The sequence below is a fragment of the Malus domestica genome, chromosome 10 (assembly GCF_042453785.1).
Source record: "Malus domestica chromosome 10, GDT2T_hap1".
Taxonomy (NCBI): Eukaryota; Viridiplantae; Streptophyta; class Magnoliopsida; order Rosales; family Rosaceae; genus Malus; species Malus domestica.
Window position 1 is genome coordinate 8,198,720 of NC_091670.1, and position 18,520 is coordinate 8,217,239.

General features: G+C 38.2%; 1 protein-coding gene across 1 annotated transcript; it reads left to right on the top strand.

Annotated features, from left to right (window-relative positions):
* The first annotated feature begins 9,464 nt into the window (after positions 1-9,464).
* LOC103422167 (arginine decarboxylase-like) lies at positions 9,465-12,596 on the top strand. Its single transcript, XM_008360203.4, has one exon. It carries the CDS (start codon positions 10,115-10,117, stop codon positions 12,305-12,307), a length of 2,193 nt encoding a protein of 730 aa, XP_008358425.2. The 5' UTR covers positions 9,465-10,114; the 3' UTR covers positions 12,308-12,596.
* The last annotated feature ends 5,924 nt before the right edge of the window (positions 12,597-18,520 follow it).

The window sequence follows — 18,520 nt, forward strand, 5'->3', positions numbered from 1 at the left end:
ATTTTGACTTTGATCGGTCAAAGTTGACTTTTTGTGGACTTTTTCGGATTTCGTTCGGGACCCCTCCTAGGCTAATTTCGACGTCTTGAACCCGTTTTTTACGTCCATTTTCTCAAATTCAATCATCTGAATAGATTTTTATTAATTGTACAATTTATGTGTTTAGGTGCGAATATTAGCGATGATTCCATCATTCCTATTTCGTACGGCTCTACGACGACGGAGTATCTGTGAGTGGACCCTTCTAAATGCATATACGAAAAACATGATTTAATGAGTTCATTTTATGAAACGTTTTATGAGATGTTAAGCTTACTGAGAATATTTTGAATTTCCATATTTTTATCGAACTCATGTTCTTTGTAGTATAGATGATGGATGACTTCATACTATGAAGATGTTTTTGAGATATATACATATATATATATATGATACTTATATTGGCTTTGGTCGGACGTAGGTTGGTAGCTTTGGCCGGGAGATACTTATATTGGCTTCGGCCGGGCGTTGGTTGGTGGCTTTGGCTGTATGACACTAATATATGATACCACTATTTAGCACACGATACGATATATGTTTATGAAGTTTTATGGCCTGTTAGGGTTTTCAAAAAACCTATTACATATTATATTATTGAATTTCCATAAAACTTTGGGGGTTAGTATGTTGACTAACTGTTTTATTATCATATATATCAACTTGGTCCATTCATGTTTGTTTTGTGCCCCCTCAGGACATAGGAACGAGCATTATGACCCGAACTACGAGGCCTTCCCCTACTAGTGACATCGTGCTATTCTCTCTGCTTGACATCTATTGTAATAGCACTCATCTATCTCAACTTCCGCTTGTACTCTGTATTAGATTTATGCTTTGAACATGTCATGCATTATCACTATATTCATTGTTGGCAGTTGAGTATTATTATTGTAATAGTACTCACATACTGCATGAATAGTCACAACCTATTATCTTGATATAATTTACGTGCATGTTTCATATGTTCTTAGCATTTGCATTCATAAATGGCTTGCGTCACATTCGGGTGTCGGCCAGCACGTGGCCATCCCGATGTCCCCCGGACATCGGATCGGGGCGTGTCATAAGGGACCATGTAAACCCTTAGTCAACACATCAGCTACTTGACTTGTTGTGGATATATACTTAACTTGTAAGTCACCCTTCTATACTCGTTCCTGGACAAAATGAAAGTTCGTATCGAGATGTTTGATTCTTGTATGGAAAACCAGATTAGAATAGAGAGCTAGAATGGAAATATTATCACAATATAGCAATGGAGGATGATGCAAGTAAACATGTAAATCTTTCAAAATTAATCTAATCTAGGCTACATCTGCTGCTGCATTGGCCAATGCTTTGTACTCAGCCTCTGTAGAACTGTAAGACACCTCTCTTTGCTTCTTAGAATGCCAAGAAATAGGGTTTTGACCTAAAAACACTACACATGTAGTTGTGGACCTTCGAGTATTAATGTTAGATGCCCAATCTGCATCACTAAATGCTGTTAATTCCGTCTGTGAAGTAGCAGAATAAGTAAGGCCACAAGAAATAGTGCCTTGTAAATATATGAGTATCCGTTTAACAAGAGCAAAGTGAGAATCTGTAGGAGTGGCCATGAATTGACAAGCAAAATTGACTGCAAATGCTATATTTGGGTATGTGAAGGTGAGATATTGCAAAGCCCCTACCAAGCTTTGAAAGAATTTAACAACTGCTTGAAAATGAGTCTGAATAAAGGCATAGAATGATTGAAATGATTCAAAAACTTGAGATTTGTCTATTAATGGAAAAATCCAAGTGAACTTGGGACAATCATCTATAAAACTAACATAGTACTTGTAGCCTTCCACAACTACAACAGAAAATGGACCCTAAACATCAGTACTAATTTTCTTAAAAGGTTGTACAGACCCCAAAGTTCGAGACTCAAATACTGTCTAGACATTTTACCTTGAAGACAGAATCTACATATATGTTTATTTATATCCCTAGTGTAAGTACTATGAGATTGAGATAGCATATTGTGAAAAATCTCATTGGTTTGATGCTTTAGTTGATGATGCCACAATGATGCTTTGACTAACTGCCTAAGAAATACCTTTGGTGTAGACTGCAATAGCTGATTATACTTGAAGAAAAGCTGCTTTGGAATGTGATATAGACCCTCACTACTCTTTCCTCTTATGAGTATTGTCTTTGTTGCGTTATCCTGCACCCAAAATCCAAATTCATCAAGAATAACATAGCAATTATTATCCTTGCATAAGGTATAAACAAAGATAAGACTTGCAGCTAATTCAGGTACATCCAAAATACTATAAAGATTAAAAGGTTTAAAAGATGTTTTGATAGAAGATGAATCCGTATTCTTCACAGGTAGACATTCTTCGAATGGTGAAATTATGTCACGTCTTCAATGTCTCCAGTCATGTGATGAGTTGCTTCAGTGTCCATGATCTAAGATTGATTAGGATTAAAAGTAGTTGTAGATTGAGCAGTCATAACATTGATAATTTGAGATGGTTGAGCTCCTTGGTATGAGTAATTTCCTCTATAGAAGCAATTGAGGGCCCACATTTACCACAAATCTAGCACTCGGGAACTGGAGCATTAGAAGCAGTTTGTTCATTTCTGTAGTAGCAGTTAGAAACAGTGTGGTCCCTCTTGCTGCAAATCTAACACTTTGGTATTATATTAGATCTCTGTCCACTACTTCCATTCCAAGAATTCCAATTTGAATTGCCCTTGTTATTAGTAGAAGAGCCAGAAAAACCACCACTTCTGTTATTAAATCCTCCAGAGTTACCTCATTCATTGAACCTTGATCTTTTATTGAATATATGGCCATTGTTATTTCTTGGTCCTTGAAACTATTGATAATGTGAAAAACTTCCCCCATTATATCCATTTCCACCATTACCATTACCAGAGGTCCTTTGATATTACCCAACAAATCCTACACCATTATAGGTTTGATCATTAAAACTAGAACCATATGAACTGTCTACTTGATAAAACTTCATGTTAGCCCCCATTGTAGAAGACTATCCTTGATAAAACTGTCTCTAAGCTCCACTAGCAGAAGACTCACCCTGAGAGAACATGCATGTCATTGGAAACCGCATTGTAGTTTGGTATTCTTCAGCTGTTCTTTCGGCACTCAGTAGTTGAGCACAAAATTCCTTTAAGGTTATTGGTGACTCTCTTGCCACAGTCACAGTTCTGATCATGTTATGCTCAAATGGTAAACCAGCTAATGCAGCAACAATCAAATCATTCTCTGAAATACTTTCTCCTGCAACATGTAATTGATCCCTTAAATGTTTAAGTGTCAGCAAATATTTCTCGATTAAATCAGCCCCTTTCTTGATTGTGTGGAGCTCAATCTTGAGATGATTTATCCTTGCCCGTGACACGGTATCATACCTATTAGTAAGTTATGTCCAAGCCTCATGAGCTGTCTTGCTTCCTACAACATATTCAATTGCCTCATCACCAAGTTATGCAATCAAAAGGCTCAGTAATGCCTTATCAATCTTTATCCACTCATGATACACTGTAGTTATCTCCTTTGTGACTCCACTCTCCAAAGAACTACATACTTAGGAGGACAAACATTGGTACCATCAAAGTAGTCAAAAATATCATATCCTTCCAAGACAGATTGAAATTGAAAAGATCACTAAGCAAAGTTATCATCTTGTAACTGAATTGTAATCATTCCTAACACACCGTCAATCTTGAGTGATGTAGAGCTCATGTTGTTATAAACAACAAACAGACAATTAGCCAAACAGACAACTTTTCTAAAATCACAGCACCAAATTTAATCACCTTACATCAACTATAATCGCCTTATATCTCTAGACAATATAGCAATCAACAATATTCTTGTGCAAACAAAATCTTTCACCAAGCAAATAATAGACTTCGTGTCAAATCAGACCAAATTCATACACATCAAAGAGCTTCGTGCCCTAATTTGTGTTTTTCTGAATAGAAATGAAAGCTTCGTGCTATAATTTTCTTCAACAATTCAAGATTTGTATGAAACAATAAGCTTTGTGCTACAATAATATTAGAATCAGATTCAATATCCAAGAAAGATATATGGTTTCATGCCTAAACGATTTTCCAAGAAATTCAACATTTTTCAACAACAACAGAAACCGGAATCTCTTCGTGCCTCAATTTTATTCACAAGAACAATCAATCACCCTAAGAATTGAAGGAAGAAACCTGATTTCATGACACAAGATCCAAACAGCACCGCCATTGATGAAACTTTGAGAAAAAGATTCAACAATCGATCTCTGAATATCGAACTGAACCAGCACCAACTTACTGCAAACAGCACCAACTTGCGCCATTGACTTGCTCCGATCAGCACCTACTTTCACCACGGACTTTCTCCGATCATCATTGGCCCCCCCTACCCCCTACCCCCCTCCCCCCCCCCCCCCCCAAAAAAAAAAGAACAAACCGGCTTGATACCATCATAATAGTTGGTACAAGAAGCAGAAAAGAATACAGAGAGTTTTAGAGAGAGAATTGTAAAGTATTTTTTGTATTAGAGAGATAAAACCTTCATTACATTGTAAATAGCATCTCATCACTACTTATAGTAAATAGGAAACTTAATAGCTAAGTAACAATCTAACTAACTAATATCCAACGGTCAACAATCCTCCAATCTAACTAGAATCTAATGGTCGGCACATGTCATTAACTAAGCTAAGATTGTGCCACTTGGCATTACATGGTTAATAATATTTAATGTGAAAATTAACTATAGTCGTCATCTTCTCTCCCAAACTATGAAACTGGAAACCATGGTTGGCAAGCTGCAAAAACCATATAAATTTTTTTTTAGGTGAACCCAAGATCTGAATCTATAACCAGAAAAACTAAAAAATCAAGGTTGAATGTGAAAAAATAAACCAAAGATCTAAATCTCCTTCTGCGTTTCTCTCTCTCTCTCCCCCAAGAATTTAATTTGCATTGCTAATTATCTACAGTAGTAGTTTTCATATGTATTAGCTAGAGTAGCAGTTTTCATGAAAATACCAATCTCGTGGTCGTTAGAGATAGGAACAGCTGAGCAATTTTATATTTACACACTCTTGGGAGCGCGTTTACTAACCCGTAATCGGAATGAGAATAAGGAATCCGATTCCGATTACGGATTATACATGTGTTTACTAAAATTGAGAGTAATCAAAAGTGTGTGGGGCCCACACAAAAAATGGAATCCAATTCCTTAAATTGGAGGATTTGGATTCCCAACATATACAAGGTATTTGGATTCCGGATTGCCCAAGCAATCGGAATGATAATTTTTTTCCCTTTATGCCCTCATTTACTTTCATTATTTCCAAGATTATCCTTTTAACCCTAGACTTATTTTTCTTTTCACCCAACTCATTTTCTATCTTCACCTAGCTCATTTCTTTTCACCCAACCCATGTCCTTCTAGCTCATTAAGTATAATTCTATGCTCATTCACATTATGCACAACTCTGTACATATGCCAAAGAGAAAAAACTACAACTTGAGCGAGAAATTTTAGATATTAAAGTCAATACTTAAATTTATAAAAAAATAAACAAAATCATTTTAGTATGTCTATGAAATAAAAAAGCAATTTAATTTTTTCTTACTATTATATCAAATTTTATTAAAAAAAATATATAAAATATTTGATTTGAGACAAGGGCATTTTAGTAATCATACTGGTTTATATTCCGATTCTGCTGAATTAGTAAACAGCTTTATGGAATTGTATTCCGATTTCGGACAGTTTTAGTAAACAACTTCAATAGGAATCTGATTCTGATTCCACCTCATTTCAATTCCTCCTCAATTCAATTCCTTTCAATTTGATTACGGATTAGTAAACATGCTACTGGGTATGGAAGAAGGTGAGGAGGAGAGAGAAAATATTAAAATTTAATTAAAAATTAAAAATTCTTTAAATAGAAAATTTGAATTTGTTCAATTGTGGGATCCAATTAGTATATTATAAGAGAGAGAGTAAGACGTTGGTAGAGTTCTGCAAAGACTCGCTTCTTGCTAGCAAATTTCTAAACTATGAGATCATCTATGATTGTCCACGTGATAATTAAATTTATAATATTGTAAATACGTCTCTAACAAGAATCTTTAATTTCAATTTAAGTCATGAAAATCAATATTCATATCCTTTCAAAATTATTTAATTTAATTTAACTCTATATGAACGTGACATGCAAGAAAGAACACAAAGGAAGAAGGTTCCAAGTCAAATAGTCAATTGCAAGAAGTTGCGGGTAAGAGAAGAAGAAAAAGGTAATGTCCATTATCTCCTCTGGATTCCCCCTTACCCACCCTCCTTTGGCTCATTTGCCTAATTATATGGAAGCAAAGGTCTGATTGGTCTTCATCTTTGACTCACCATTTATTGTTAAGTCAATTTTTATCATTTCCCTAAAGACCACCTTACCCATACCTTTAGAATATTATGTGTATTTATACCATGGATTAGTTAAGTATGGTTTTTTGGTATTACAGTTTAGTTGTAATTCGATAGATAATCTGATTGATGCATTAGAGCATCTATAAAAGAGGAGTAAAAAATTTTGCATCGTCAATAACAGTTAAAAAAGACAGCTTCAATGTTTTCCAACCAAAATGCTAATTCCTACGTGGCGTGACATGGATTGACATCAAAGGTGATTGCTATCTAATTTGACGGTAATTTCAAATCTATTTTTAGTGATTAATAAATACTTTTTACCATTTTAATTATTAGTTTTTGTTTTTAGTATTAAATAATTGTTTAAATTTAACATATCGAATTACAAAATTTACAACAAGATCAAAGTGTCACATAACGTAATAGTTTAAATTTGACACCTCCTTGAGAGATGTTCTTAGGGCTTAATCTACTTGTTTTACCATGGAAAAACTCTATTGTATGGGACTATTTGTATGGGAGCTTTTGTGTACACTCGGTATGTATATTAATTTAATGCAACGAACATTTTATCTGTAATGGATTAGAATCAAATAGGTCCGTAATTCGATTATCTTTAATGTAACAAAAAAAAATGAAAATAACTTAGAATAAATACAAATACAGAGATCTTTCTATAAAAGAAATGAATAAGGACGTCGTAACCGAAATTATAATTGCAACTTAGCCCGGTTCAACTAAATAAGTTTTATTTTTGTTTTATTTTTATTTGTCTTTCTTTATAAATTTCTTCCTTGAGCAATAATCCACGCCTCTAAATGCAACCCAAAGTAATAATTGAGTCCAATCTGACGTCTCAAATGAAAAGATATAAAAGTAAAGTCTGCTTTGATTTGAATGACCAAAAAAACCAATGACTTTTAGTAATTTCAAGAAGAAAACAAAATCACCTCACATGAATGCATGCAAGGTCAATGTCGTCCTTCCAAAATAACGCAACGCGTCCAGGATTTGGTAGTTCCCCACACGGTCGTTGAAAATCACAAGCGTATTGGGAGGACTCAAAGAGATAAAGGGCATTTCGGTAAATTCGTACTGACATTCACGCAAGCCATGGCGTCCTCGCTCCAGGAGAGCAACTTACCCAGATACCACCCGCAGTGAGCAGTCCAAGCTCCTATTCTTCTTTCTATTATTTTATTTTTTTCTATAATAATAATGAAGAATTGTAATTAGCACTTTAAAAATCTCATTCTACACTCTAAACTTTCTATATTATGAAAGAAAAATACACTTTTAAAAAGTGTAAAATAAGATTTTTAGAGTGTTAATAACACTTTCTTAATAATAATAATAATAATAATTAATATTTAGTATTTAGAATTTATGTGACTGAAGAGAGAGAGAGAGAGAGAGAGAGAGAGAGAGTCCTTCGTCAAACTTTTGCTGGATTTAGAGTGTCAGTTTTTCTGTTTTTGGTGTTTGGGTCATGCTCTTTAGCTTCCCAATCTTTTGTCTGTAAACGTTGTTTACGTGTGTAAAGCGCGTCAAATAAATTAGGTCTCTCACTGTCAAAGACTTTTTTTTTTTTGGATCCGTAACGTTTTTAAAATTTCCCCAAAAAATGGGACAAATACATGTCAAATTTGCAAATTCTATCATAAATAACGTTGATGCAAAATAAAAGTACTAAAGACTTATTTGATAATTATTTAAGTTTTCAATTTTCAATTAAATCGACCACTACGCAAATGATTAGGAGGACCTTAGGTCTCGTTTGGTAGATATGGTTAGGTTGTATTTAAGTCATTTTGAAAAGAGAAATAGATGACAACCCTCTAAGTTATCTAAATTAAAGATTACTCATAAAAAAAAAAAAAAATTCCTTTTACTCTCTACGTTATATTCATCCATCATTCCATCTACTTTATCTTGATATTTAAGTTATTTGCAATAACGCTCCTTGAAATTCTATGATTATAGAATTTCTTAAAGTTTGAAAAACACCAATACCGTATGAGGTTTTAAATTGTTCATACTTTAAATCAAATAACGTAATAGATGATGCTTTATTACAATGACGAAATCAATTATATTTGTATATCCTCTGTAAATTCAATCTCCACCAATCATATTTTTTTATAGATTAAATAACAATTAATTATCTCATCCACTAAAATTATTGTTTTACAAAAAAAATCACATAACGTAAAGTGAAAAATGAAAGTGAGGAAGGAAAGTCCAGCAAATCTAGTGCATGACCTGCACGTGACATTCTTCAAACCTGAGCTAATTTTCGCGGACTTGGATTGTCTGCCCTCCAATTTATGTGCCCTCCTCATGCCTTTCTGTTTTTGTGGTCACGGTTAAACCACGTCAACATTTTATATTACTATTTATTTTTATTTTATTATTTTTATAAAAAAATAATATAAAATATTAACGTGACTTAATCATGACCACACAAAACAGGAGAACACGAGAAGGGCACCTAAATGGGAGGGCAGACAATCCAAGTCCAATTTTCGCTGCGTGTTTTGGAAAATGTCAAAGAGGCGACTGGTAACGAACTCATCCATACGTGGCACTATCCTATCCGTCCATCGGAAAAAACGCCCCATAACTCGCCTCCCTAAGAAACTTCGCGCCACTTTCCTGCTCAAAGTACCGCACTCCTCTCCCTCTCGCGGCGATATTTTAAAACCCATCCCATTTTATCGCCACAGAATAAGTTGGAACCAGGAGAATCCTCGGGAGTCGCTCCGCCCCAAAGAGTGGGTCCCAGTCCACGCCTCAGTGGCCACGCGGCAACTCGACGCTGTCGCCGATGTGTGGCTACGACAGCCCCACCCACAAATAATCGTCAAAAAGGAATCTATATCTCACGAGAAAGCCAGTTGAACCACGAAAGAAAAAAAACATTAAAGTAAAAGATATTCATTGGTCTATTGATAAAAAAAGAAAAGAAAAAGATATTCATTGGCCGAGGCCCAAATCAAAAGGCGGGTCCCACCGGCCCAACCCTAATCCCTTCGATTCCCTCCCTATATAAACACCCCCGGCCTCCCATGCAATTCTTGCCACTTCCTCCTCCTTTTCATTTCAGGATTCTTGACAGTCTCCGAGGAAAAGAATAGGATCCTTTTTCTTTTTATTTATTATTTTTCTAATTTTCCCAGCAGTTTTCCCGGCCTTTCCCGGAAAATAAAATTTCCCAAATTTAGGGTGCCAGTTGCCGTTTTCCATTTTTCTCAGGTGACAAACAACCCACAAGAGCCCATCCCCTCATCCTTATCCTGTCACATGCACTGCATGGTTGCGTCTGATTTCGGTGCTTAAAAACCTGTTTTCTGGGCCGCACAATTTCCACCGCTGTTATTACGAAACGTTTCTCTTTCTCTCTCCTGAGGCTCCGGCGTGGGGATTTCGGATCCGACTGAAGGGGTTTCTGGATTCCTGACCCCTTTCCGTACACCCCTTTACTGCTCCGTTTGCGGGGGTAGCCGGGGCTCCGGCCTCGGCGGGTTCTAAAGCCCCCATTCACTACAAACTCACAATTTAACGATTCAAACCCTAACCCCTAAATTTCTCTAATTCTTAATTTCATTTTTTGATTGATTAATCGTCGCGGAAGAAGAGATGCCGGCCCTGGCTTGTTGCGTGGACGCTGCTGTGGCGCCTCCCGGCCACCTCTTCGCCGGGGATAGCTCTCTTCCCGCGTCGCCGTTCTCAGGCGTACCTCCGGCGACCATCACCACCACCCCCGCCGCCGACAATTCCCATTGGTCCCCGTCCCTCTCATCCGACCTCTACCGAATCGACTCCTGGGGTGGGCCCTACTTCACCGTCAATTCCTCCGGCAACGTTGCCGTCCGTCCTCACGGGAGGGCGACTCTGCCGCACCAGGAGATCGATCTGCTGAAGATCGTGAAGAAGGTTTCGGATCCGAAACCGGACTGTGGGCTCGGGTTGCAGCTACCGCTCATTGTTCGCCTGCCCGATGTGCTCAAGAACCGGCTCGAGTCGCTCCAGGGCGCCTTCGATCTGGCGATCCGGTCCCACGACTACGGCTCCCACTACCAGGGCGTGTACCCGGTGAAATGCAACCAGGACCGGTTCGTCGTGGAGGACATTGTCAAGTTCGGATCGCCGTTCCGCTTCGGACTGGAAGCCGGGTCGAAGCCGGAGCTCCTCTTGGCCATGAGCTGCTTATGCAAAGGTAACCCCGATGCCCTTCTCATCTGCAACGGATTCAAAGACTTGGAATACATTTCTCTGGCGCTGTTTGCTCGCAAGCTCGCCTTGAACACCGTGATTGTTCTCGAGCAAGAGGAGGAGCTCGATTTGGTCGTTGATTTGAGCCAGAAGCTCGGCGTTCGACCTGTGATTGGCGTCCGCGCTAAGCTCAAGACCAAGCATTCGGGCCATTTTGGTTCGACGTCCGGCGAGAAGGGGAAGTTTGGACTCACCACCACTCAGATTTTACGCGTTGTGAAGAAGCTTGATAAGCTGGGTATGCTTGATTGCTTTCAGTTGTTGCATTTTCATATCGGGTCTCAGATCCCGTCGACGGCTCTGCTCGCTGATGGCGTATCCGAGGCGGCACAGATCTACTGCGAATTGGTCCGCCTCGGTGCTCACATGAAGGTCATAGACATTGGAGGCGGTCTGGGTATTGATTATGATGGTTCCAAATCGAGTACCTCGGATATTTCGGTCAGCTACAGCCTTGAAGAGTATGCCTCCGCTGTTGTCCAAGCAGTTCGAAACGTTTGCGAACGGAGGTCCGTGAAGCACCCGGTGATTTGCAGCGAAAGCGGCCGAGCCCTGGTGTCCCATCACTCGGTTCTGATATTTGAGGCTGTTTCTTCCAGTGCTTGTGACGATGCTCCTCCCATGTCCCCCTATGAGCTTCAGTACTTCATCGAGGGGCTGACGGAGGAAGCTCGTGCCGATTACCTGAACCTCTCCGCTGCGGCAATCAGAGGTGAGTACGAGGCTTGTTTGACATACGCTGATGTGTTGAAGCAACGGTGTGTTGAACAATTCAAAGAAGGCTCTGTTGGTATTGAGCAATTAGCCACCGTTGATGGACTCTGTGATATGGTTTCGAAAGCAATCGGAGCATTTGACCCTGTCCGCACATACCATGTGAATCTCTCGGTTTTCACTTCAATTCCAGACTTCTGGGGTATTGGGCAGATGTTTCCGATTGTCCCGATTCACCGCCTCGACCAGCGGCCGGCGATGAGGGGGGTATTGTCAGACTTGACCTGTGACAGTGATGGGAAGATCGACAAGTTCATTGGTGGCGAGTCTAGCTTGCCGCTGCATGAGCTGGAAGGCAATGGTGGGAATAATGGCGGTGGGCAAAAGTACTATTTAGGGATGTTCTTGGGCGGGGCTTATCAGGAGGCGCTCGGAGGAGTCCACAACCTCTTCGCTGGCCCGAGCATTGTTCGGGTCTCACAGAGCGACGGTCCCCACAGCTTTGCAGTGACGCGGGCTGTGCCAGGGCCGTCGTGTGGGGACGTCCTGCGGGTGATGCAGCATGAGCCCGAGCTCATGTTTGAGACGCTGAAGCACCGCGCGGAGGAGTGCGGGCAGGGGGATGATGGGGGCATGGCGAGTGCGGCTGTGGCCACCAGCCTCGTCCAGTCCTTCCACAACATGCCGTATCTGGTGACAGGTTCTTCTTGTAGCATGAGTGCAATGAATAACCATGGGTTCTACTATTGCAGCGAAGATGATTACGACGACGTTGTTTCGGATTCGACGGGGACTGCTGCTTCTGCTGGCGAGGAGGAACAGTGGTCTTATTGCTGTGCTTAAGAAGTCTCAAACATCCCTTTAGTTTGGTGTCGGTGTGTCTGCCGGGGCCGTCTGTTTTTTAAATTTAGTTTTAATCTTTTTGTTTTGGTTTTAATCCTTCATGGAGAGCAAGGGATGTGTTAAGGTGATAGAGAGAGGGAGAGTCCTTTGTAATTTATGGCAAAAAAGTTGGGGGAATTGGGAGCCGAATCCGCCCTTTTGTAAATTCAGGGCCTTATTCCCCTCTTCCTATGTCTTCTTAGTAGTCAAATATTTTTGCTTTTTAAGATATTATTGTCTTCCAACCAAATCTTAATTTTTGCCTTTTGTTCCTCCTTTGCATGGTACTCATGATGTTCTCGATTGCTTTCTTTCTTTGCATGTTAGGTCAGTTAACCAAAACAGTGTTCTCGAATTTTTTGTCCTTAAATTTGATTTCTTTCGTTAGTTTAGAAGGCTTCGCAATTAGAGATGACAAATCAATTTATTGAATTGTTAAAATCCGTTAAATTTGATATCAAATCAAATAGGTTTTAATGGTTATCCATTAACGATCCGATTGGTTGATGTGTTTGATAAAGAAAAATGAAATGGAATGGGGTCGGTGTGTTTAGAAAGGGCAAGGATTGTCTGCCCTCCACTTTCGGTGTCCTCCTGTTTGTGTGGTCACGGTTAAACCACGTCAACATTTTATATTATTATTCATTTTTGTTTTATTATATCTATAAAAAAATATATATAAAATGTTGACATAACTTAACCGTGATCATAAAAAACAGAAGAGCACTGGGAGGGCACCGAAAGTGGAGGGTATTCAATCCTTGTACGTTTAGAAAGGGGTTGGACAAGGAGATTCTGAGATAATGGGTAGTTGTGGGGTCTGCTGTGTGTTTAGTTTCCGTCTTTTTTGGGTGCCCGCCAATCATTTTGCTTGCTTCTGCCTTAAATTGGAGAACATGGAACATAATCACCGTCAATGTGATCTTTTTGACATTACTTTATTAGATGAAAACTTCTTGTGAAAATGAACCCATTTTATGTAAAGCCTTCTTCATCAAATTAATTTTTTTTTTCGAATAATGAATGAATAATGGTTGTTTTAAGGGTTGGGTTCAATTTGGAAATCGAACCGAAACCCTTATCTAGAAAATCAAACTGAAAATTTTAGTCTGAGAAAATTAAATAACGAAATTGAATCAAAATTTTCGGGATCCCGAAATTTGATTTAGGAGAAATAAAGGTCTGGTGGCGGTGCAAGGATGGTGTCGATCGCAAACTGGAGTGGACAGAGTGGTGGTGGCTGGTCGCCCATTTAGAACGAGAGGAAATAAGTCTTCTATTCAAAACAATGGTTGACAAATAATCTCAACCAATCTGACGGCTAGTATATTTAGATTATAGACATATTAATAACAAAACTTAAATATACAAATATATATGTTTATATTTGGTTTGGATTGGTATTACTGAAAATACGACCATGAGGTCCTGTACCGAATTATTGGAATTTTTCAGTATCTAATTTTCGGGATTTTCTGTTTCGTTTTATTAGGTAATCGTTTCTAGTTTTTTCGAGTCTGAATTTGGGTACAAAAATTCCAGCCCTAGTTGTTTTATTCAAATTCAATATACACATCCTATAGAAATTGTGATTACTTCCATGACCACAATTTTGTGGGCTTGTCGCATAGGCTTGTAGCATCAAGTCTCGAGACATTTTGTGGTTAAGATTGGCTGTGACACATGTTATATGCAAAGACTAGTGGTTGTGAGTCTTGTGGCTTGTGAGGCACGAAAACTACAAATGCAAGTTGGAAACTTGGAAACTCAGCAACTATATAATGTAAGACTAGTTAAATCCTGCGCTCGAAGTTTTGTGTTTGATTTCTCCCTCCTATTACATCTCTCGTAACCAACAAAAAAAATACGAAACAAGTATAGATGGCGATTTGAAATGGAGTAGGCTAAGAGAGCTAGTGATGTGAGTGAGTGATTGCAGAATTTTAATTACCATCAATTAGTAACGAAAATGAGTGCCTCGTACATGTTAGGGACAATTAAAACTAGGCCAAATTTTTTTCTTGGTCCCTATGGTGACATGACACTTTTAATGTGACTCTTGTGGTGAAAAAGTTATTAATTAAACTCCCGTGGTGAGACCTGTTAGCAATTGAGGTCCAAATCCAAACTTCCGTTAGTGTTCCGTTAAATAAACTCATTTGACTGTCACGTGGATGAGTCAAATTCATCATTTCAATCCAAATTACATCCTATTTCATACCATATATGTGTGTTCTTTCTGGGTGAGTTATGACATACACTTGTTTCTTTTGTGAGTTGGCATTTGATTCCAGTGTACAAAGCAAATTGAAACAAAGGGGAGATAATTTACATTAACCATTCACGAAAGAAAAAATAACTTCATCATTTCTTATACCATAATGTATTTTGCACACTTAGCATATATCCAACACCCCCCCCCCCCAAAAAAAAAAAGAAAAAAAGACAAGTATCTCTTCCACAATATATTGTGGTTCATCATAACAAAAGGTCATTTTTAACTTCATCATTTCTTATACCATAATGTATTTTGCACATTTAGCATATATCCAACAAACCCCCCCCCCCCCCAAAAAAAAAAGACAAAAGTATGTCTTCCACAATATATTGTGGTAACAAAAAAAGTCATTAAAAATGTTTTCCACAAAATAAACAAATAATCTGGTTTTTCACAAAACAAAATCAATTCCCTTCGCTTCATCTTTTTTTTTTTTTTGCAAGGTATTGTGCTAACAAGGCTCACTACGAGGGTTTAATTAACAACTTTTTCACCACGAGGGTCACATTGAAAGTGTCGTGTCACCACAGGGACCACGATGAAGGGTTGGAGATGCTTTGTGTGAAACCTACTGATACATTTGTGTCTTGTACCTGAGATTGATATTCTGTTCTCTTTTTTTTCCTAGTCAATTAGTATCGATATTCCGTTGATGGTGGTTTGAAACGGGACTTTGGGGATGGAATATGCATAATGCAGCGTGGAACTAAGTGCAGAAGATCCTTGATGATATTTTGTACCCTCTAAGCGATCTTCTATAGATCTCTTTGTCTGTTGGTTCCCTCGATTATGATCTCGCTAAATTTTTTAATGTCGCTCGATTGATCCCTGCAGGTTTGCTTGGAGCGATTTTCCACAAATTTTGGTAATTTGTTGAGAAGCATATTACCAACCACATTGGAAATAAGAATACTTGGGTTTATTAGCATGTTAGTGTGATTTTTAAATTAAGAAACTGTTTCCTATCAGATTAATTTAATGGAAAGGAATCTAAACAAACAAGATACAACAAGAAAGACGAATTATTTTCGCAGAGAATTAGTCTTTTACTGTTGTAGACATGAACTGCTTTCGTTTATTTCGAATTTTCTTGTCGATGGATACGTGATTTGATCTATAAGATTGTGATAGTTTTCTGAGAAGAGATTGCGATTTATGTTATGTAGTTGCATTTGCTGATTTGCTTAATGGAGAAGTATGAACTCAAATAATTTGACAGCAGATTCGCTTTCACTTGCCACGAGATGGAACACAAGATAATACAACAGATTGGGGATAGAAAGACTAAAGCGCAAGCAAGCAATACAAACGTACGTGGACCTGGAAGAACATCTGTGGGGAGAATATAAAACTGTGGGATTAGCAAGGTACATGTTCAAGAAAGGAATGGTGCAGTAGATGCAATTTCCTTTTTGTTAATTTGATTGTTACTTCGGACCACTAGGCATCGAGTCTTGTTTTCATGGTGTTTCGTAACTTTGGTATGCAATTATTTGTGGTACCGATGCTTTGGTAGCCTTACACCTTGAATAGGAATAAGGACTACTTCCACAGTGAACCAGTGTCGTGACATAAAGTTTTGGCTAACCTTTCTGACTTGGATGTCTTTTATCTGCAATGATGAGGTACAAAGAATTCGCCCGATTACTAGAGTTCAGAATATATGTAGTAGGAAAATATGCACACGATATTCTTGTCCGCATTCGTTTCTAATACATTGCCATAACGTCTATTTAGATGTAAAAACTTTGGTTGTAAGGAATAATATGGCTCGCACTGAACTCGGGTCAGACTAACTAACATTCGGTTGTGCTGTCTTATGCAGAAGGATGATCGCTTATATATGCAGGTTCATCCATTTACAAGGGCAAATTCTATCTACTAAATGAGTGCTTCGTGTTCGTGTTCATGTTCGTGTTAGGGAACAAAACACGCAGATAAGTAACTGTGCTTAGAACTAATATTTATGCTTTTTTTTCTTTCTGGAAGGTGGATGAAGGATTGTAGATGCTGGTATAACAATAAGTGACTTCAGCGAAAACAACCGATGCATGCCCTCATACTTTGTAGGGGGATTTGATATTCTGTTCATGCTGACTCGCACTTGTGGACTAATTTTCATGGAATATACATAATGCAGGCTTTGTGGAACAAAGTGAAGATCCTTCATGATATATAATTTGTGCCGCTCCAATTCACAATCAAAGAATGTGACCGACGCGAACATGTACAGATTACTTGGCAGTCGATTTCCTATGTATCGATCTTGTTGACATTGAAATTATCAAGAATCTCATCAAGATAATTTTGTTTTTGAATGGAAAGGAATCTGAACAGAAAGATAGAACGAACAGTGGCGAATGAGCATATTCAGCTGCTTAGAAGATTCACAGAGAGCGCTGGACCAATCTACTTCTCACATGGCAGAATATAAATAAGGCTTTCTACTGCTGTGGACATAGATGCTTCGCTTGTCAACTTTAATGCATGATCTGATCCACACCTTACTTAGATGGCCTCAAGCTGCAGGGTCAGCTTAAGCACTTGGTGATAAAGTGGCTTTTGTTCTCTCTTCTGGGTGGATTCTACTTTAGTATTACTTTACTTCTTAAAAGCTGTATTGAATCTGCTCGTGTCGATTGGAACATTCACTGATATGTATAATACAAGTGTTGAGAAGATATTACTTTTTTAAAGAACAAAGTTCGGCTCTCCTTAACTGCAAATCATAAACTAACATATATGTTGAAGTGACGTAAAACAATCACAAAGGAAAAAGTTTTTTACACGTGTGAACTGTGATTTATTTGTACAAGATTCCTTTAATGTAAGGAGCCAAGTATTTTCTTTTTTGATCGAGATTGTTGTGTTGGTTAATTATATACTGACTTCTCATTTAAATTTTGATGGAGACCCACGAACTGAATGAATTTGAGTGTTACAAGACATTGCACTAATTAGTAGATTGAGTAGGAAAAATATAAAAAGCAACAAACAGAACCAGAAAAAGAATAAATAAGGTGATCCTCAAAAACAAGATTTTTAGTGTCCCAGGAACAAGGGTAGAACACCACATGTCATTATATAATTGGAGGGTCTCTTGAAAAACAAAAACTTCCCTCCAATTGTATAATAACATATGGCGTACCGCCCCGTATTTCAGGCACACTGAAAAATCTCTCCTAAAAGACCAATCTTGGACTTGGTAAAAGAATCAAAGTGGACGGGGATGTGGAGAGCCAAAAGATGGGGCAAATCCTCTTCGTAGCAACTAGCAACTCAACCTGCTTGCTAAGATATTAGCATGATGTGTATTGTGCACAAGCCATGTTCAAGTTGCAATTGGATTTTTGTTATCTGGACTGTTTACTTAGGATCACAAGACAGTGTGTCCAAGTTTTCTTGGCGTTTCTCATGTTTCTTACCCTATTTGATTCAAAGCTCACGATTCGTAGTTATCTTACACCTTCTTGGAAACTGAAGCATTCAGATTGATGCTTTGATGGCCTTACATCTTAGATAGGATTAGAGATTTACCATGGTGAAACTGAGTCATGATATCTTCAAACGTTTTGGCATAACATTGCCCAACTTGGTAGTTCATTCCCTTTTTTTCCCTTAGCCGTGCTTTGTGGCGTGGAGCAACAAAGTAACTTATATCGTACTAGCTAGCCCACAGTGAGACGTGTCGTGCCAATGACATAATGCGATGTGTACAAAAATTTATATATGTCTTTAAAATATTGAAACAGGAAGCTACGGTCACGGTGTACATGTGCCATGTAAGCCCTTCTCATGAACCAACAGATTTAGAAAGAAAAATACTCTTATTAGGAATGAAGAATTATAGTTTTGAATGTCAATAATAATTCTTATAAATAAATAAATAGGTAGTA

Coding starts and splice junctions, on each gene's coding strand:
- LOC103422167 (XM_008360203.4), top strand. CDS start 10,115: ATGCCGGCCCTGGCTTGTTGCGTGGACGCTGCTGTGGCGCCTCCCGGC.